The sequence below is a fragment of the Podarcis gaigeae genome (genome assembly GCF_964106915.1).
Source record: "Podarcis gaigeae genome assembly, chromosome: 12".
NCBI classification, from domain to species: Eukaryota; Metazoa; Chordata; class Lepidosauria; order Squamata; family Lacertidae; genus Podarcis; species Podarcis gaigeae.
Genome location: NC_139688.1, coordinates 29,795,912 through 29,813,632, shown reverse-complemented (window position 1 = coordinate 29,813,632; position 17,721 = coordinate 29,795,912). Strand labels below are relative to the sequence as shown.

Here is a 17,721-nt window from a genome sequence, read left to right as displayed (position 1 = left end):
TTAAAGTCATGAGAAATGAAATCTACATCATCATAACAAGATGAATGGCCTATGAAGAAGGGAATGTTTTCTAAATTATTTAGTCAGGTTGGCACTAATCTTATTCCACTATGTACAGTGGAATGCAGTTTTTGCACCATGTTACAGTGGAAATAAATGATTAAGCGTGCAACATAGCAATAATTCAGCTACAAAAAGCTACCATTTCAATTCAATTATTGATTAATATTGGACTTTACAACCACCTTTTCTGCAGATATATGCAAGCAGAGAATCCCACCTCTCAACTAGTTTCTCTTCTTCCTGCTGCAGTTTCCTTATGGAAAGCGGAGTTTTAACCCAGGGCAGCACTTTTAGTGATCCCTCCTCGGTTCTGGAAAAGTTCAAGACTACAGCTGATGCTTTTTCTGAATGTTCAGCTTCTAGACAGCTTTCAAAAGACAGACAACACACTACATTTTACAGGTTGTAGGGTGTGTTTTTTTCTAATAATTTTATTTAAATAAGACACAGGGACGTCTATACTGAAAAAATACAAAACAAAAGCCACACATTTCCTTGTGTAAAGCAATATTGTGTGGTAATTCAAATACTGTTCAGCACAGTGGCTAGAAATAACAGTACAACTATGTACAAAACTCTTGAAACAATATTTGACAAATTTCTACAGCTGAATGTAGGATATATTGGAGATCAACAACTGCTGGGAAATTTACATAGCAAAGCATTAGGTTTTAAACACATTTGATTCAGAGCCTTCCAATATGCCAAGGGCAAATGTGTGTGACAATTAATATTTAGTTTCTCGTGAGAAAACAGAACAAGTAATATCACTGTAAATATTGTTCACCAGAGTTCACTCTTGATCTAAAAAGTCACCTGATAGTTTCTCATAAAACCTTATAACATCAAGAACCGTGACAATGTATTTATATTTGGAAAAAAAGAGAGAGGGTGAGAAGGTAGATGTACTGTCATATTTAACTTTAATGTAAAACTTCAAAGAACACACATTTAGGTCACAAGAAACTGGATGCTTTTTCCCTTACCCTTTATTAACATACAAACTATATAGTGCTTCCACCAAGGCCTGAGATTAGCAAGATTAAAGATGCCTGTTGCTGTATTTAAAAAAAATACTGTGAAAACAAAAGACAAAACAGATCTTTTAAGCTTTCCACTCTCCGCCTGCTCCTACAGTCACACAGTGACTGAAAAAGAGGCTGTCGGTCTAACTTCCTAACAGGTTATTACCAAACTCTTTGGTGATGATAGGAAGGAAACTGGGCTTCATCTTGCAACAACATACATGTGCTGTATATTTCATTGCTTTTCTTAGGTACTTTTCACTGAGGCCTTTTTTATTATTTCCCAAATTTCTTCCACAAAAGTAGTAGCGGAGAGAGTATAAATTGCTGCTGCAGCAGCTGCAGTCTTAATCTTTTCAGTTCCTGAAGAGGGGCAAGTAGGCTTTCTTAGAACAGGCTTGCATAAAGGTACTTCCACTGAACTGAAAGCACAGAGCTAAGAATATTGAGTGGGTCTCTTGCCTTTGGGGTCCCTCTTTGTATTGCAGGTTCATTCTCTCTGAAAGCAGCACTCTCACAGTTCCAGGGCTACTGTAATATAACACTACTGGAGGCTTCTAAGCTATGCAGCATCTGGAAAGACAAGCGAATGCACTGCCTGCCCACCTTCAAACTGCAATAAATTTACCTCCCAATGGGCCTAAACCAGAGGGTACTAAGAAAGGCTTCGATTAGATATATGACTTAAAAACTATTGCTTCTTTCTTTCTTTTTCTTTCTTTCTCTTTTTTTGTTTTTGTTTTTTTTTCTACAAAACCTCATAGCCGCTTTAAGAGATTTTTTTTTAAAGTTCAGATGCAAAACACCCACTGTACAAATAAAACAAAATTCACCTATCATTGCTTGTCAAAAACCCGAGATAATTTTTTTTTTTGCAACCAGCATGTGAATGGAACATTTCCTCCAAAAGAGAAACTAAACATTAATTAAGACTCCTAAAATGGTAACAGTAGCATTTCACGTCCTTATAACTTGCCAATGCAAACGCGTGAGGAAATTCCCACCCACCCCCTCTGAAACCTGGGGGGAAGGGGGGGAATGAATTTGCTGAAATTAAACGAAAACATTCTTGCCTTAGAGCCTCTCTCACACACACGTCATGGAATGTTTCTTATGTGCAGCCTAAAACTGAACACTTTATTCACAACAGCTTAACAGTCATTAACTGTGCAAACACCTGAAACTTTAAAATGCCACAATTTACACACTGAAACGATGGCAAATGCAACAGTTTAGTTTTTTGTTTTACTTGTAACCACATGACAATGTGATGCAGCACACCACAGATTTGCTGGTTCTCCTCATGTTCACCCATGTCCAGGGTTCGTATCCCCCTAGATCTGAATGCACTTTTTCCAAGAAAGTGGAATGTAATGAGGAAATATTAATGCATAAAATAAGGAAAGGCAGAAGAGTGATGATCCCTCTTTAGCTTTTTAGCTGTAAAATATTTTATATCCCAATATGATATACATTCCAAGTTACCTGAGTTTAGACTTCGAGAGAAGTACCTGAAGCTAGGCCATATAGGGTGGGGACACTGTGCAACTGTTGTGGCCATATTTTTTTTTTTTTTTGCATTGTATGTATTACAGAAGTTCAAAACATAAATACCTGGATAAATTGTAAACATAATCCTGAAGTACAGTATTTTCCATAGAATACAACAAAGCAAGACATTTTCTATTTAGACAGGCAACCTTTGTTTGATATAGAGCTTATTTATACTGTAGAATTTGAAACAGAACACAGGACAAAGTACTAATCTGGTCAAACATTCTATGAAATGCATAGTCTCCACTTAAAATGCTTAATGATACACAGATTCTGCAAGCATTCTGCTCCGCCCCCCCCCCTGCAAACTCACATACAAACACAAAAATGCTGAATGCATTTTTGTCCCTGCCAAGAACAGTGCTGAAATGCAGAAAGATGCTGATAAGTAGCTTTGTTTTGTTCCAGAAAAGTGCCACTCATGCAGTTGAGTTTTAGACCGTCCCTCTGCCTTTGCTCATCTAGATTATCATCTAGATTATCACATAATTTTGAGGAGAGGAGTGTTCTTCGGACTGCAGTTCTTGCAAAAGCTGTGGTGGCTGCTGCTGGGATGGCTGTTGTACTAAAACCTCTGTAGGGTCCATTGTGCTGGTATCGTCTGACAGAGAGGAGAAAGAGACCCGAGATGAAAGCTGCTCAACAGTCAGAGTACTCAAAGCTGTGCTTTGACCAGAGTTTGGAGAGCTTTTGAGCATCAGGTCAGAAGCAGGTAGTAAAGGGCCCAGAAGTTTTACAGGACAGAAAGCTGATCCGGTTGGGATGAAATTAACCTTGTTTTTGTCAGGACATGAAAAGAGAGGGGCTGAGACAGGCTGACGAGTCCTAAAACAAAGGGGTTGAAAAAGAAATTAAAGTTACATACTTGAACATTTGCAGATAACTTAGCATGGGTTGGCAGTTTTGTATGTTGCTAGAATGTGAGTGACAAGAAATGGGATTATGTGACAAACGGGCAAACATCTTCCATATTGGTAGTCAGCTGACTGATCCACAGCAATAAACAATATACATGCAAAAAGCAACCATAGAGGTAAGACTTTTCCACAATTCCCTTCCCTAAAGGATTCAGATGCACAAACCATATCAGAAATCCATCAATGTGCCGTTTATCAATAGAAAACTCACTGTAGCAAACACACATGAAATGATAGCACAATGTCCTTTTTTCTTTATCTCTATTTTGTCCAGCAAAGCATCTACATTCACTTTAGAATCCTCTATTAATGATCTGGAAGCATTTTTTACCAGCATCTGGCTTCAGCTATTTTCCCAAGCAATATGTCTATGCCGTCCTAGTCTAAATTAGTCCCATGCTATTTCCTTGTAGAGCAAAACAGGAGATAAATCTGGCCAAACTTTAAGATATTCCTGCATGTATGTACTTACATACTGTGTTCTCTCCCCCACTCCCCAAAATGCATAGCTCAATTAAAAAAACCAAAACTCAAATGCTACCAAAATAACTCTGGTCACGGCTGTTATTCACAGCTTCAAAGGCTAAAAAAATAAAGCTGAACTGGTATCATTATAAAGACAGCTTTACTCATGCTGGAAAATACTTTTTAGAACACTGAAGAAACCATAGCTCTGCTTGCATTTCCTCCTTGGTTGTGCTTTTATACATCTGGGTCATGTGGTCAAGAACAAATAGGTTGCATTCCCGGCCCCGCCCCCCGCAAGCTGACAGGAACACTTCAACTTCTTGCCTGTGCAAAATTGGCAAGAGTGGTTTGCTCCTGAAAGAAGAAGAAGAAGGGAAAAAAACCCTCATCAGCTGGAGTAGTTTATTCATCTGCAGTTGAAAAGGTCCAGTAAAAAGGTTTCCTGCATTTGCAGATCCAGCTGATATAAAAGGCATTACTTACGACATTTCCTCAAAGACCTTCACTCGCTCACATCCCTCTGGGGGCTCTCGTTTGAACATGTAGCTGTTGTTGGGTTTAGGAGAGGAGGCATACTTGGGCAACGGTGAGCTACTCCCACTGTCTGAAAATTTAAAGCAGTTGTATTACTAGGGATTGAGAGTGCTTTTTAATTAAATTTGATTTCCAAACACCATGGCTTTTGCACAACTTCACTGCTAATGCCAGTTTGTTTCAAGTCACAAAGCTTCTTTTATTGCAGGCTATATCCAACACTCTGGTAGAGCACATTTCTCCTGAATAAAAGCTTTAGAGGAGCAGTAATCTACCATACAGCAGCACATAATGGGAGGATCTTTTTATCCAGAATGTTATAGACTGAATAAAGCAGAGCTGTAATCCTGGAAACAAATAAGTTCTTTATTATGCATTTCAAAAATGTAAATGATCAGGGCAACATGTACAGCATATGCAAAGAAGGGCAAGTGGTTAATGATAACGTAAAGTTCCGTTGTGTCTTGTCAAAGCATAAACACAATAATTGGAAAGTGCTCGTAAGCAGCTTTTGAAATATGAAGCCATTAGAAATATTGTCCACAGTAATGTCACCCACAGAAAAGACCAAAAAGGAAACAAAACCAAGGGCATATATAATGCAGATGCTGATCTTCAATCTGCTGTGTATGTGAGCTTTGGAACACAGGAAAGGGCTATTCATTCTCTGCATCCCTGCTTTTCATGGCTGACACATTGGTACAGCTGTTCCTGGTAACCCTTCTTTCACCTTGGAATACCATTTATCACAACAGCAGAAACCTACAAAGAGCTTGGGCGCCATTCTACCTCCTAAAATTCACCACTGGACTTACATGAGACAAGCTGGACAGCACCCCTACATTCCTAACTGTCCTGCATATGTTTTTCAGATAAAGGCCCAAAACATTTACACTTTTTAAGATCAAAAGGCTGAAACAGGCACCTCTCAGAGCCTTTTTACTTTTTTTCCGTATCTTGTGGTTATAAAGTCCTGAACTCACCAAAAGCTCAAATTTGTTCATACACTGTAGTAATGGAACAGGGCTTTTTTAATTTTAAAAAAAGAGTTGCGAAGGAGTAGGCAACACTTAGCCTGCTAGAATATATATAAAATTATTATAAAGCTGAGGACTCATGATTTAATATTTAAAACACATTGTCATCCCCTCTTTAAGTCAACAAAGCTCTCAGAGAGGCTTCGAACAACCCACAGTTAAGACAATCCCTGCCCTAAGGCTTACAATCTAAAGAGACACACAAGGCAAGAGGGAGAAGGGTTACAATTCTTATGACTAGTTGTAAACCGCTTTGAGAGTTTCTTTTTTTCCTACAGATAAGCGGTATATAAAATTTCTTCAAGAAATAATAGTTGGGATGGGGACTTTCCAGGTATCCTGATGGAATGGCGGCTGCTAGGTGAGAAAGGGCCGTGGAGATTGATCTCTTTCTCATCCTAGGATACATGGCCACGTAAACAACATCAACACTATCTAGGGGAATACAGGACTGCATTCCCTCTATGGAACTATGAGTAAGTATTCCAAAACAAGTAGGAGTGTGAGGTACTGCCAACAACAACTTTCTAAAGTTCCCTGAAAGCTAGTAGTAAAAGCCATAAAAGGATAAATACAAGTTCGAAATGCTGCTGTTGTTTTTTGAAAAGTTGAGTGTCATTTCTCTTGCTGTTTTCCTCCCCCCCCCCTTAAATGTCTTCCTCTGTGGTTTCGAAATCAAAGTTTGCTCTGAGTAGACCCACAAAAATATCAGAATTGGAATGTTTCACTGGAATTTGCTGGTAATAACTTTTTACCTATACAGCTCAATTAAATCATTCTAACATAATCCAGTGACCAATTACACTGGGTAAAGACTATGAAATGTCTACAGGCTCATTTCTATATCCTTCAGTTCCCTAACCATATATAGCACACAAACTTTCCTCCTTTCTTCCCTGTGTTTATTCAACCCTGTATGTTCCCTGAGCCCCCCCCCCCTTCAAGCATTCAAAATTTAATTTTTCACATAAAGCTAGTCCTAAAAAAACTAACCCTGGAGGAACCACAGAGTAGTGAGCAAAGTTTTCACTAACTTAAGAGGCGCTGTGCTCAACAGATGGTTAACAAACAGTGTCAAAGGCTGGTTGTTTTTTAATTTTTACTTATCAGAAGTGAAATTTAATTTAAAAATTCAGAAAGTAAAGGCTGAAAACCAGTATCTTTCTTTGTGGAGCAAGGTCTCAAAACTGAACCCTCCAGCTGTAAATAGCACATGGGGTCACCAAACTGAATTCTAATCACTGGCACCCTGTGGAGCTGGCACTTCTAATGCAATAAAACTGCTTCTAATCACAAGGCGGGCCGGGCCCTTCCTCACCTCCCCTTCTCCACACACACAACAGGTGCCATTAACATTTTCTCCACCCCCTGCTGTGCAAGATCACTCTCCCATCCCAAAGCAGACCATGGGTTCCCTTTGCAGACTTTATGTTCATTTTCTTTTGAAAATTTCAACCTATTTAAGCAGCTCTTTATAGAAATGTAAAGTAAACAGCTGATCTGATCCAAAGAGCGGCAGTGGAGCCTGTGGTCAAAGCGCAGACTTAGACAGAAAAGAAAAGATGCTTTAGAAATGTAAAGCAGGTCTGTGTCTGGCCAGCAGGTTAGCTCTCCCCATGCTTGATCAATTATTAACTTCCATTTTTTATTCAGAAACACAGTCAGGTCCAGCTTAAAGCTGATTTACGACTGAAAAGTATAATGGAAATTTAGCTGGAGAAGAAAACAAGCCCTACGACAGGGAACAACAGAGCAGGGAACCTTTGGGCATTATTTTAAATGCCTTTTTAGCATAAGACATTCAAACTTGAAATGGTCTCCTTCCAAAACACTGATACAGTACATTAATCAACTGCTTAGGTTGAACCATCACAGAAGAGCCCTAAAATAAGAGGTGGCAGATGGCTTCAACAGAGATTAAACTGCCAAAGGTGGGATTCACATCATTCGTTTGGGAACTTCAACTCTAGAACGCGAATTGGAGGAAATATTCAACAATAAAAGGAATTGCCAGCTCTGTTATGCAAACAAGTTGTGAACTACCACTAAATGTGGTACCAAAGATGCTTTTCCGGTACAGTAGGACAGGATCAAATTATAATCACTAACAATGATTAGTCTGGCTTTCTTCCTAATAAAAAAAGTATTTTAAAACATGCATTTCTGATAATCAATATTATAATGTGATTGTGTACTCCAATACACATTTCTGCAGCTTCCTAACCGACAGTACAATGCGAACCTAGATCAATCTACTTTAGTAATTTCCCCATGTTTCTTTGAAGTTGCAAATTCTGCATATGTGGTACAAATACCTATGACTGAATAAACAAACTTGGCAACTGTTTTCCACAACTGAAAGATTGCCAGTGTTGGTGGCCTGATAAAATAGGTTAGGTAGGAAAGGTGTAACAATTGACATCCTCCCACCATCTTAATTAAAACAGAGCCAGTGATTTTCAACAGTTAAAGCAGAAAGTACAGTTGGCCATACTTCTTTAACAATTGTTCAGAGATTTAAGAACACTTCATCCAGAAAGCTTCCTGGAGCTAGCACATAATACTGTCTGGGTTGATACCAACAAACTTTCTATTCTAAAAAAATAGATTATCTGTTTAAGTTAACTGGAAAACGTAGTGTTCTGCAGTACCTTGTCTACATTTAGCAATATCACAATGCATTGGGAAAAAATCACATATGGTCTAGAATACAAACCAAAATGATTATTTTATTCAATGCTCCATTATTTTTCTGTACTTAATTAAGCACACAACACAGTTGATGGGGCAAATGTACTTTTTAAGGGACCACTGAACTAGTGAGCAATCTGCACAACCTTGTATCAAACTGTGCCTTGTTCCAGAGGTACCTGCTAACAGGTAACCATCTGTGAAAATAAGTATCAGATTCATCCTAAGGTAGCATGCACAGCAATTAAAGTTGTAACCACATCAGAGACTGGCTAACCCCAAAATACAGATCTCCAATGATCTAAACTGGGACCAGTGCAAATCATCTGGAGTGAGAGGTGAGGAAGGAGGTAGCTCAGTTAGTGGGCAATAACCAATTATTCAAGGTGGGAAGAACAAAAGAGGGGTACCGAAAGCTCAAAAACGAACTCTCCAGACTCGCTGATTGGGCATAAAAATGGTGAATGGAGTTGAATGTTAGTGTAAAATGAAGCACATCTGGGCAAAACATCCTAATTTCACATACATCCTGATGCAGTTTGAGCTGGTGGTGACTGGCCAGGAAAAGGATCTTGAGTTCATGGTGTATTTTTATTTTTATTTATTATTATTACACAATTCTGGTCATCACACTTCAGAAAGGACATTGGAGAGGGAGGGAAAGGGTAACAAAAATTGTCAAGAGTCAGTTCTATACGAGGAAATGTTACGGCTTTTCCGTTATCAGGACAAAGAGAAGTACTTTTTCACCTAACACAGTTGAACCATGGAATTTGCTACTGCAAGTTGTGGAGATAGCCACCAACATGCAGCTTTAAAAGGGGATGAGACAAATGCATGGAGGGTAAGGTGATGGCCACTAGTTATGATGACTATATGCTACCTCCAAGAACAGAAACACCATGCCTCTGAATACCAGTTGCTATGGAACAAACAGGGGTGTGCTATTGTGTTAATGTGGTGTTGTTTATGGGCTACCCATAGGTATCTGGTAGGCTGCTGTGGGAAATAGCAGACTGGACTAGACAGGCTTCTGTTCCGATCCAACACTGCTCTTCATAAGTTCTTAAAACTGTTGATGCAATCAGCCATTATCAGATAACCCAAGATAATGAAAATTGTGGCAGCTCTGCCTACCGAAAAGAGTTTTGTGAATCCTTCAAGACTTCTCTCTCTCTCTCTCTCTCTCTCTCTCTCTCTCTCTCTCTCTTTTAGGAAGAGTAGATGTGAATGCTAATTTTCAGGCATTTTGTTCTAGAGCATTCCCAAAGCTGGATCTGTGCAGGTGTAGATACCATGAAGAACCGTGACCTTCAATCGAATGCACTTATCACATCAACTCCAAAAGAACTCTTATCTGTGTTCACCATTTCAGACGTCATTAAGTAAGAGAAGCCCTCTATGTAAAACCAAATGCTGACATTGCTGAAACATATCTTAATGGCTACAGGCAAAATGCACAGATATGGACTTAAAGTTCTGCAGAATATTATTTTTTTTCCCCAACTAACAAATGTTAATCATTCAACAAGCATTTGAATGAGGTCTGTGAGCATGAAACTAAGGAAACCTACCAGAATTTTCTAGAGGTGATTTAGCCTAGTACCTCTGGGTTTGGTGGGCTGAATGCTTGAGTTTTAGCTATACAAAGGGCAACATCGAATTTGGAAAAAGGGCTGGGGTATGTAAGTTCTGTGGTGGCAAAGAGCTAATCTAGTGGTAGACAGCATGGTGCCCTCCACATTTCTTTTTATTACAATTGCCATCATCCCTGATCACTGGCCATGCTGGCTGAGGCTGATGGGAGCTGTAGTCCAAAACGTAGAGAGGATACCTCGTTGGCTAACCCAATTTCTAGTATGTGAAAGTGACAATAATGGACTTTACTTTTTGCTGCTAAGTATTAGTTCTGCTGTGCCTTTCTTCTTCATTAATTATAATGTGTTGTGAACTGCAGAATCATATAATTACATTTATTTTATTATCATAATTAGAATGCTTTCCCTTCTAAGGTTTGTTTGTTTGTTTGCTTGCTTGCTTGTTTCCTTTGAATACCAGTTCAAAGGATGGTTGACCATCCAAAAATTTACTGGTTGTTAGTGTCTAGACTGGGTGCTTAGATGTAGATAGCTATATATTATAGACTGTTTATCTATTGATTTGTTTTTTATCTATCCTTGTTTTATTGTATGAGTATTTGTGAATGTCTGGTAGTTTTACATTATTTTATTGCACCTAGCATTGATTGCTCATGATGAAGGGTGGGATAGAATATTTTTAATAAAATAAAATAAAATTCAAAGTGAGATCATGATCTTTTCTTAGTTTACCATGAAGCATATATCCAAAAGGCAGGCCAGGCTATAAATCTCTCCTCCATATGTTTTTGGACTTCAACTCCCATCAGCTCCAACTAACAGTCAATGGTCATGGATAATGGGAATTGTAGTTCCAACATCTGGAGGATACCTTGTGTAAGTCACAATCCCTAGGCTTTTTTCTTTCTTTCTCCCATTTCAAGAATGTCTGGTCCCTTCATGGAAAAATATTGTGTCTGGCTCCAACTGAGTAAAGAAACTAGAGCCAAGACAGCAAAATCACATGTGGGGGTTGAGGAAGTGTCCATGCATTGTAATCCTCATGAAAGAGAGAAAATGGATGGGGAGATTATCAGGCAGGGCTACAGATGGGAAAGAAAGTTAAAGAAAGAAAAACATGAGGCATGTGAGGAAATGCTTTAATTGTAAATGATGTGCACAAATATGAAAAAATAAAGGTAGGATGTGACCAGGCCACTAACAATAAGAAAACAGAAATTAGCATGAAAGATGGAAAACAAAAGAAGAAAGAGCTGGAGCACTCTAAAAATAATTGGGAAAAGGATGGAAGATACAAGGCGTTTTTTGTTTTTGTACAATACTTAAATGGAGAACTCCCCTTCTGCTGTTTTAAAAATTTGTAAACTTCATTATTTTATTCTTAATTTAAAACAGCTCACGTTGACCAGGAGGCCTACACCTAGTGTTAAAAATACATGCACGTATTCAATCCTACAACCTACATTAATTCCACAAACCAAGCAAAATAATGATCCCAAGGCATGGTCTGAAAGCACATGGTACATCAACTTTGCTGAGACTAAGCAGCCAGGAGCCTGGTCAGTGTGCAGATGGAAAACCAGCTAGAAATGTCCCACGTGTCCTTCAGCTCCATGGAGGAAAAGGGGTATGTAAGATAAACAGACACATGTATTTGCAGATTGTGCATAATCTGTTCTACTCCTGATAGTTATAAAGTGAACTAAGCAGCTTTGCAGAAAACTGAAACCACTCCCCACTCCTTGTGGTTTCTGCACTGTCACCAAGCATTGGCCATACACTTCTAAGCTTCTGTTTGCAGCCACTAAGGGCTAAAACTGTAGATCTAAAAAAAAGGAGACCGAAAACCAAGAATCTAATTATGCTGAATTCTGGGTTCACCACCAACCCTTATGCTTGGGTAGAATTGCAAAATTCAAAAAACCATTGACTTTGCCAAAAACTGAGAACACTGCCAGACTTTTAAGGCTGCAAAATCCTATATTCACTTTTCTAGGAATCAATTCCTACTGGACTCAGTGGGGCTTACTTTGAGTAGACATGCATAGGATTACTCTGTTAAATATGTTTCACTGTGTGTATTGATTTCATTCCCACAAGTCATTCTGTTGCCATAGTATTTTGTACACTAGACTCAAATATAATAAAAGTGATACCGCAACCACAAACTCTGGATTCACTTATTTCACCAATAATTCTCACACTATTTTATAAAATATTCACTGCATGCTTTTCCTTAACTTTTCATACTACAGCTTTCATAAAGAGTTAAGCTCATTTGCTGTGTCCTTCTGACATTTATGGAAGATGTTTGTGAAACTGCACAAACAAAAGGGAAAACAAATGTAAACAAGCAAAAACAATTATGAGCAGTCTTCAGTTCACACCAACACGACAAAATAAAATGAAATCAAAAATCTGATTTAAGCACAATGACAGTACAGCAGAACAAAAGCAAGCCATGAACCAATTATTCAAATAGACTCTCACCTTTGTCACGGTCATACAGCATGTCTTCTGTGGAGCAAGGACTCCCATCCTGAGACTCAGGAGGACAAAAAGGAGAAATGCATGGGGAATGGCTGCTGCAGCTGCTGCTGCGCTCTTGCACAGAAGGTGTTTGTGTATCGATGCTACGCGTACTGCTGCTACGATAGTGAGCAGGTAAGGGAGCTCGTCGGCCATCAGGAATATCCAAGGGCTGCAGCAAAAACAACATTCTTAAAAGGCACAGTGAAAACTCCTGCCCCAGAGTGAAGTCTGGGACCTGGAGGGCACTTTGACCTGTGCTAATTTCTTTCAAGCCAGAAATGACCTTGGGAGAGGGAGGGAAGTCAGCTTCTTACAAAAGGAGGCAAGTGACACAATGGCATACTGTTCATCAACTCATTTAGTGCAAGAGACTGCATGAAAATTCTAGTCACTTGAACGTGCAGCTATATCCTTAAATAAACATCAAGGCTAGATACACTTCAGCCATTAGGCCACATGCTGATATTTATGCTTACTAAACAAATGGTTTGGCATTATTTAATAGTAACCATATTAAAGGGACGTGGGTGGCGCTGTCGTCTAAACCACAGAGCCTAAGGCTTGCCGATCAGGTGGTCAGCGGTTCGAATCCCTGTTGCTCAGTCCCTGCTCCTGCCAACCTAGCAGTTCAAAAGCACGTCAAAGTGCAAGTAGATAAATAGGAACGTGACTGGACCTAACGGCCAGGGGTCCCTTTACATTTTTATATTAAAGGAAACAAGAACAAGACATTTTGCAATTTCAAAAGAGACAGGAAATGTCACACAGCTTAGGACTATCCCTATTACAATTAAAGACAATTAAAATTCCCCCCCCAACAATATCAAGAGAGGAAAAACCCCACAAACACTACTTTTAAAGCACAGTCCCCTGGGATCTTGTCATAAAGGGCAGGCAACAGTAATTTAAGGGGTCAACTCAGACTTCATTTTTTCCATGAACTAGTTTCTCTTTTCTTAAGGAGAGTTTATTATTGCTTTGAGGGTAGAAAGTGTTGAAAGAAAGCAGTGAAGCTCTTCCATGCTTTCTACAAAACAACTTACATTTTCACTGGGAATCTTTCTAAAAAGAAATATCAAACTTTATGATGGTCTCACCATAGACATGTCATTCATTAGAAGTGAATTACTGACAGCCTATTCATACCACTGTTCAGCTACCATCTCATCGCCTTGATTAACATAGCAAGCAATTCTTTCAAACACAGTAAATAAGTTGATTAAAAAGAAGTACACAGATTAAATTGTGATTTGCAAAGTTAGAGGCATCACACTTCAAAGAAAATACTGACAAAAGGGAAGAGTGATGCAAAAATACTGACTCTGCCTTAAGATCACAGCAATTTTTGCTTTCCTGGAAAGCTGTAATGAAGAAAATTCTAATACACTGTTGTGCACTCCCTTTGAGAGAAACAAAAAAGGCTTAAGTTCCAGAAAGTAAGATTTAGCTTAGGTAATGCCTTCTTGTTCAACATCCTGTAAGTGTTTGAGAAATTACTCTAGCGTTACAGAACACTATTTTCACTTCATTTTTTTATCTGGGCTTTCCAATTCTTCAAGGCATTTCATTTTCGGCTGATTTAGAAACAAAGACTGAAGTTTTTCCATTAAGTACTTTTCCCTCAAAAGCTTTTAAATAGCATCAACAAATGTATAAAAATAGCTTTGTCTTGCTGTCAAATAAGCAATGTTTCAAGAAGGCTTTCCATTTGTAACACTTAAAGCCTGATCCTCTGAGCGCACACAAACTGCAGGAGCAGACATGCCAGAAGGGTGGTAGCAACATGCCACCCCAAACCATTTGCTTCAGGGGGCTTTCCGATCTAATGGTTCTAAAAGGTGCTTTTAGAACCATGCGCCTCCTCTATGAGAGGTTTGGAGTGTAGCAACACAAGAACAGGCCTTCTCTGCAGTGGCTCCCTGTTTGTGGAATGCTCTCCCCAGGGAGGTTTGCCTGGCGCCTTCATTATACACCTGTAGGTGCCAGACGAAAAAGTTCCTCTTCAACGAGGTCTTTGGCTTATTAACAGTCTATGTCCTTTTAAATGTGTTGGGGGGGGGGGAGAGGTCAATGGTTTGGTTTGTTGTTGTTTTTATTATGTATTTTGTATCTTATCTTACGTTTTTATGCTGTGAACCACCCTGCGATCTACTGATGAAGGGTGGTGTACAAATTTAATAAATAATTATTCTTAAAAAACAAAATATTTAAAAACTCAAACATAAAGGAGCTGCAGCAGCTCTCTCATTTTCATTTCCTCCATCAGCACCAGCTGGCACCAGTGTGCTGTACCAGGGAAAGTTTCATACATCCCAGAGGTAGTGTTGATGTCTTTTGCCAAGCTGGCAAACTGACACAAAGCCAAGCCACCTATGAGGGCATGCTAGAAGAAAAGGTCTGAGTTAACTAATGTTATGGTTTGCTGTGTTTGTGTCTCCAACAGACATTTATATATTTGTACATATATGCCTATCTTTGTCTCAATCATAATGCGTAACAAAAGCAACAGAACCAAAATTTAAAAAACTGTAAGCCTATGAAACTACCTACTTTGCAATTCTGTGGCTTGCTGTCCTACTTAAAATATAAGTTACTTCATAACCTCCTTTCAATTTAGGGTAACAAAATCCCAGAAACTTATATTAAAAGCACCTGTGCCGTTCAGCATTTTCTGCAAGACTTTTCTGCATTCTGCTGGATGCTTACTAATGGAATAACAATTATGCCTGTGAAGAGAGCATACTGTGATGTCAGCAATAGCTAATGATGTCTCAGTAACTCTCATGAGAGCATGGGACACAAAGCTTTGAGCTTATTAAAGCCTATGACCTAAAATGAGGCATGAATTGCTGTTATTGGGCAGATCAAATTATACTAAGTGCCAATTATTCAGCAGGCATATTTTCAAGTGTCTAAAAAGCACATTATGCAATATAGTAGTTGATGAAGAAATATAAGGCAATATAGTACATGTAAGCCCTGTCTTGGCAGTAGCCTTCATCCAACACAGAAATTATTTGCATATATGGAGTACTGAATATATTGACGTATGAACTCTCGCCTACACTCCCCCACCTCTAAATGTGTATACTTTTCTAAAATATAGTTTCTTCAGTTGTGACTTCTCTGTTTTAATTCAGGAGATAAGAAGAAAAATATTGGATCTAGTTGTAACTTTGGAAAGGGGATTCTTTTCAGCTCAGTATTGCCTCTCATCAGAAGCCCTGGCAAAAATCCAGCAAATCACTTAAAACTTTGAGGAGTCCTAATGAAATCAACATAGTTCTTCCTCATTGTACTGCATGATCAGAGCATAAGGGCTCAGGAGCTCAGAGACCTAAACCTTGAACAGCCAGCAATAAATTGTTAAGAGGACAAGTATGTCCATTTTATTTTTCACTTTAATTTTGGGAGGTATTATTGCCACAGTGACAATGACACTGTAATATAAATTGTGGGGAAATGGTGTAAAAAGCAGTATTTAGGAGATTTCAGCCTAGTTAAAATTGTAACCACTCTGAGTGTTTTAAGATCAGTTCTTGCACTGTTTTATTCAAATTACTAACCTCTAAAAATACCAATCACACAAGATGCCTGGATTACTTTACCACCACCATCATCGTAGTAGTTAAATGCAGTAGTATATATTTCGTGTTTTTTTGTCACCTTACACTACCAGGTTCTTTGTAAAACTGAAACTAACTATATTGGTTGCTTATATGAATACATGCAGAGTATTTATGCTCTCAGAGATTAGTTCAGTCATTTTGCACAGATTCACACATTTCTACATTCAATTTCTATATTATGCAGCTTAAAGAAACCATGCTTAGCATCAGCTTACCTTGGACATTTCTTCCTTTCCACTGTTCTCTTTGATGAACACCTTTTCTAGTTCTGGACTTATTCCTTCTACATTGCACGGCACACGCGAAACAGCTGATTTTGGCACTGAAATGTTTGAGAGCGGCATAGGGACTGATCTTGATATAGAAGCCTTTAAAGACAAAAGATATGTCAAATTTAGCTTTAAACTTATGGCAGGAGAATTTATGATGTGAAAGTTTGAGCTGTGCATTCATCTGAAGGTAGAGAAATATTAAAGAGCTATGCATCTTAGATTTCTGATGAAAAGGAAGAAAAGATTACGTTCCTACTCTTATAGAGCTTTACCTGCTCAGTACTATGCTTATCAAAGTGATCAGTGTACTGGCTCAAGAAAAAGGACATAATACTTGCAAGGAACACTGTGACATCCATGACATCAGAAAACCAAACACATTAAACATATCCAGCGGTATATGCTAACAGCCAAATGTGCAGCCACCGCACCAAAGGTATGGGAGTAATGGGTATTTTTCACCCCACATCCGAAGGGGCTGAATAAACACAGACCTCTTATCAAGAGTCTTTGTTAGAGCAAAGGTTCTCAAACTGTGGTTCACTGATTACTGGTGGTCTGTGAGCTCCATTCAGGTGGTCTGCAGAATGGTTGTGCACCAGTCAAGACTATCTGTACTTGACCCTGCAGTTAATTACCTCCCCCCCCCACCCCCAGACAATGGAAAATAAGGGCATTTTGACCAGCAGCAGATTACTGAACTAGTTAACAAGGCCCTAGGGCCTGTGCTGAAGAGAAATACTGAAGTGGACTGCTGAGACCCACCCCCAGCAATTTTCAAGTGGTCCATGGGGGAGGGGGATGTTTGGGAACCACTGCACAGGAGGTTTTATATCCTGTTCTAAAATCCTGCAGATAAATGTGAATAATGAGTACTGAAATGGGTACAACTGGTTAAAAATATTGCTGAATCTTTGTTAATGCTGTATATAGTCATTTGGTGCGCAAACACTTTTTAAATCCTTAAAACGAGGGTTTCTAGCACGGTGGCTGTGACTAATAAGATGGTTCAAGTATCCTGCTTCAGTGGGAGTAAAATGACAAAGATAAACAGGACCTCCTTGGTCAGCAGGACTGAATAACCAGGTGGTGATATATTAGCATTTTTAAAACATCACAAGTCCACAGGAGGACAGCAAGGTCAAATAACTGTGACTATAAATAATATAAATGGTTGTTGCTGCTGAGAAAATGGCACTCCTTGACTGCTTTTAGTGAGTAATTTGGATGTCAGGATTCAAACCTAACCCTTGTTTCTGGTCAACTCAATGCTGCAAATTTATTATTTTTAAACAGGAGATTTCTCCCCAACTTTTCCAGGCTTGTTAAACAACCTGTCACTAATTTTTCCTGCATGGTATAAAATTGTCCTTATAATTCATAACTATGAAATCCATTTTA

At 38.8% G+C, this 17,721-nt stretch overlaps 1 protein-coding gene and 1 long non-coding RNA gene across 4 annotated transcripts in view; one reads left to right on the top strand and one right to left on the bottom strand.

The window, feature by feature from the left end:
• Positions 1-967: 967 nt before the first annotated feature.
• Positions 968-17,721, bottom strand: part of GLCCI1 (glucocorticoid induced 1) — a 41,076-nt gene continuing 24,322 nt past the window's right edge. For 2 of the 3 annotated variants that reach the window (XM_083705295.1, XM_083705296.1), the window contains 4 exons: positions 16,264-16,416; positions 12,378-12,588; positions 4,511-4,631; positions 968-3,467 (listed from right to left, as the gene is read on the bottom strand). In XM_083705295.1, the coding sequence (XP_083561421.1) occupies positions 3,116-3,467; positions 4,511-4,631; positions 12,378-12,588; positions 16,264-16,416 (837 nt within the window). In that variant the 3' untranslated portion in view covers positions 968-3,115. The remainder of the gene's footprint in view (positions 3,468-4,510; positions 4,632-12,377; positions 12,589-16,263; positions 16,417-17,721) is intronic. The other variant, XM_083705297.1, reaches the window with a different exon arrangement.
• LOC310828250 lies at positions 4,639-15,988 on the top strand. Its single transcript, XR_014556781.1, has 2 exons — positions 4,639-9,970; positions 10,013-15,988. It is a non-coding gene; the product is annotated as an uncharacterized lncRNA (long non-coding RNA).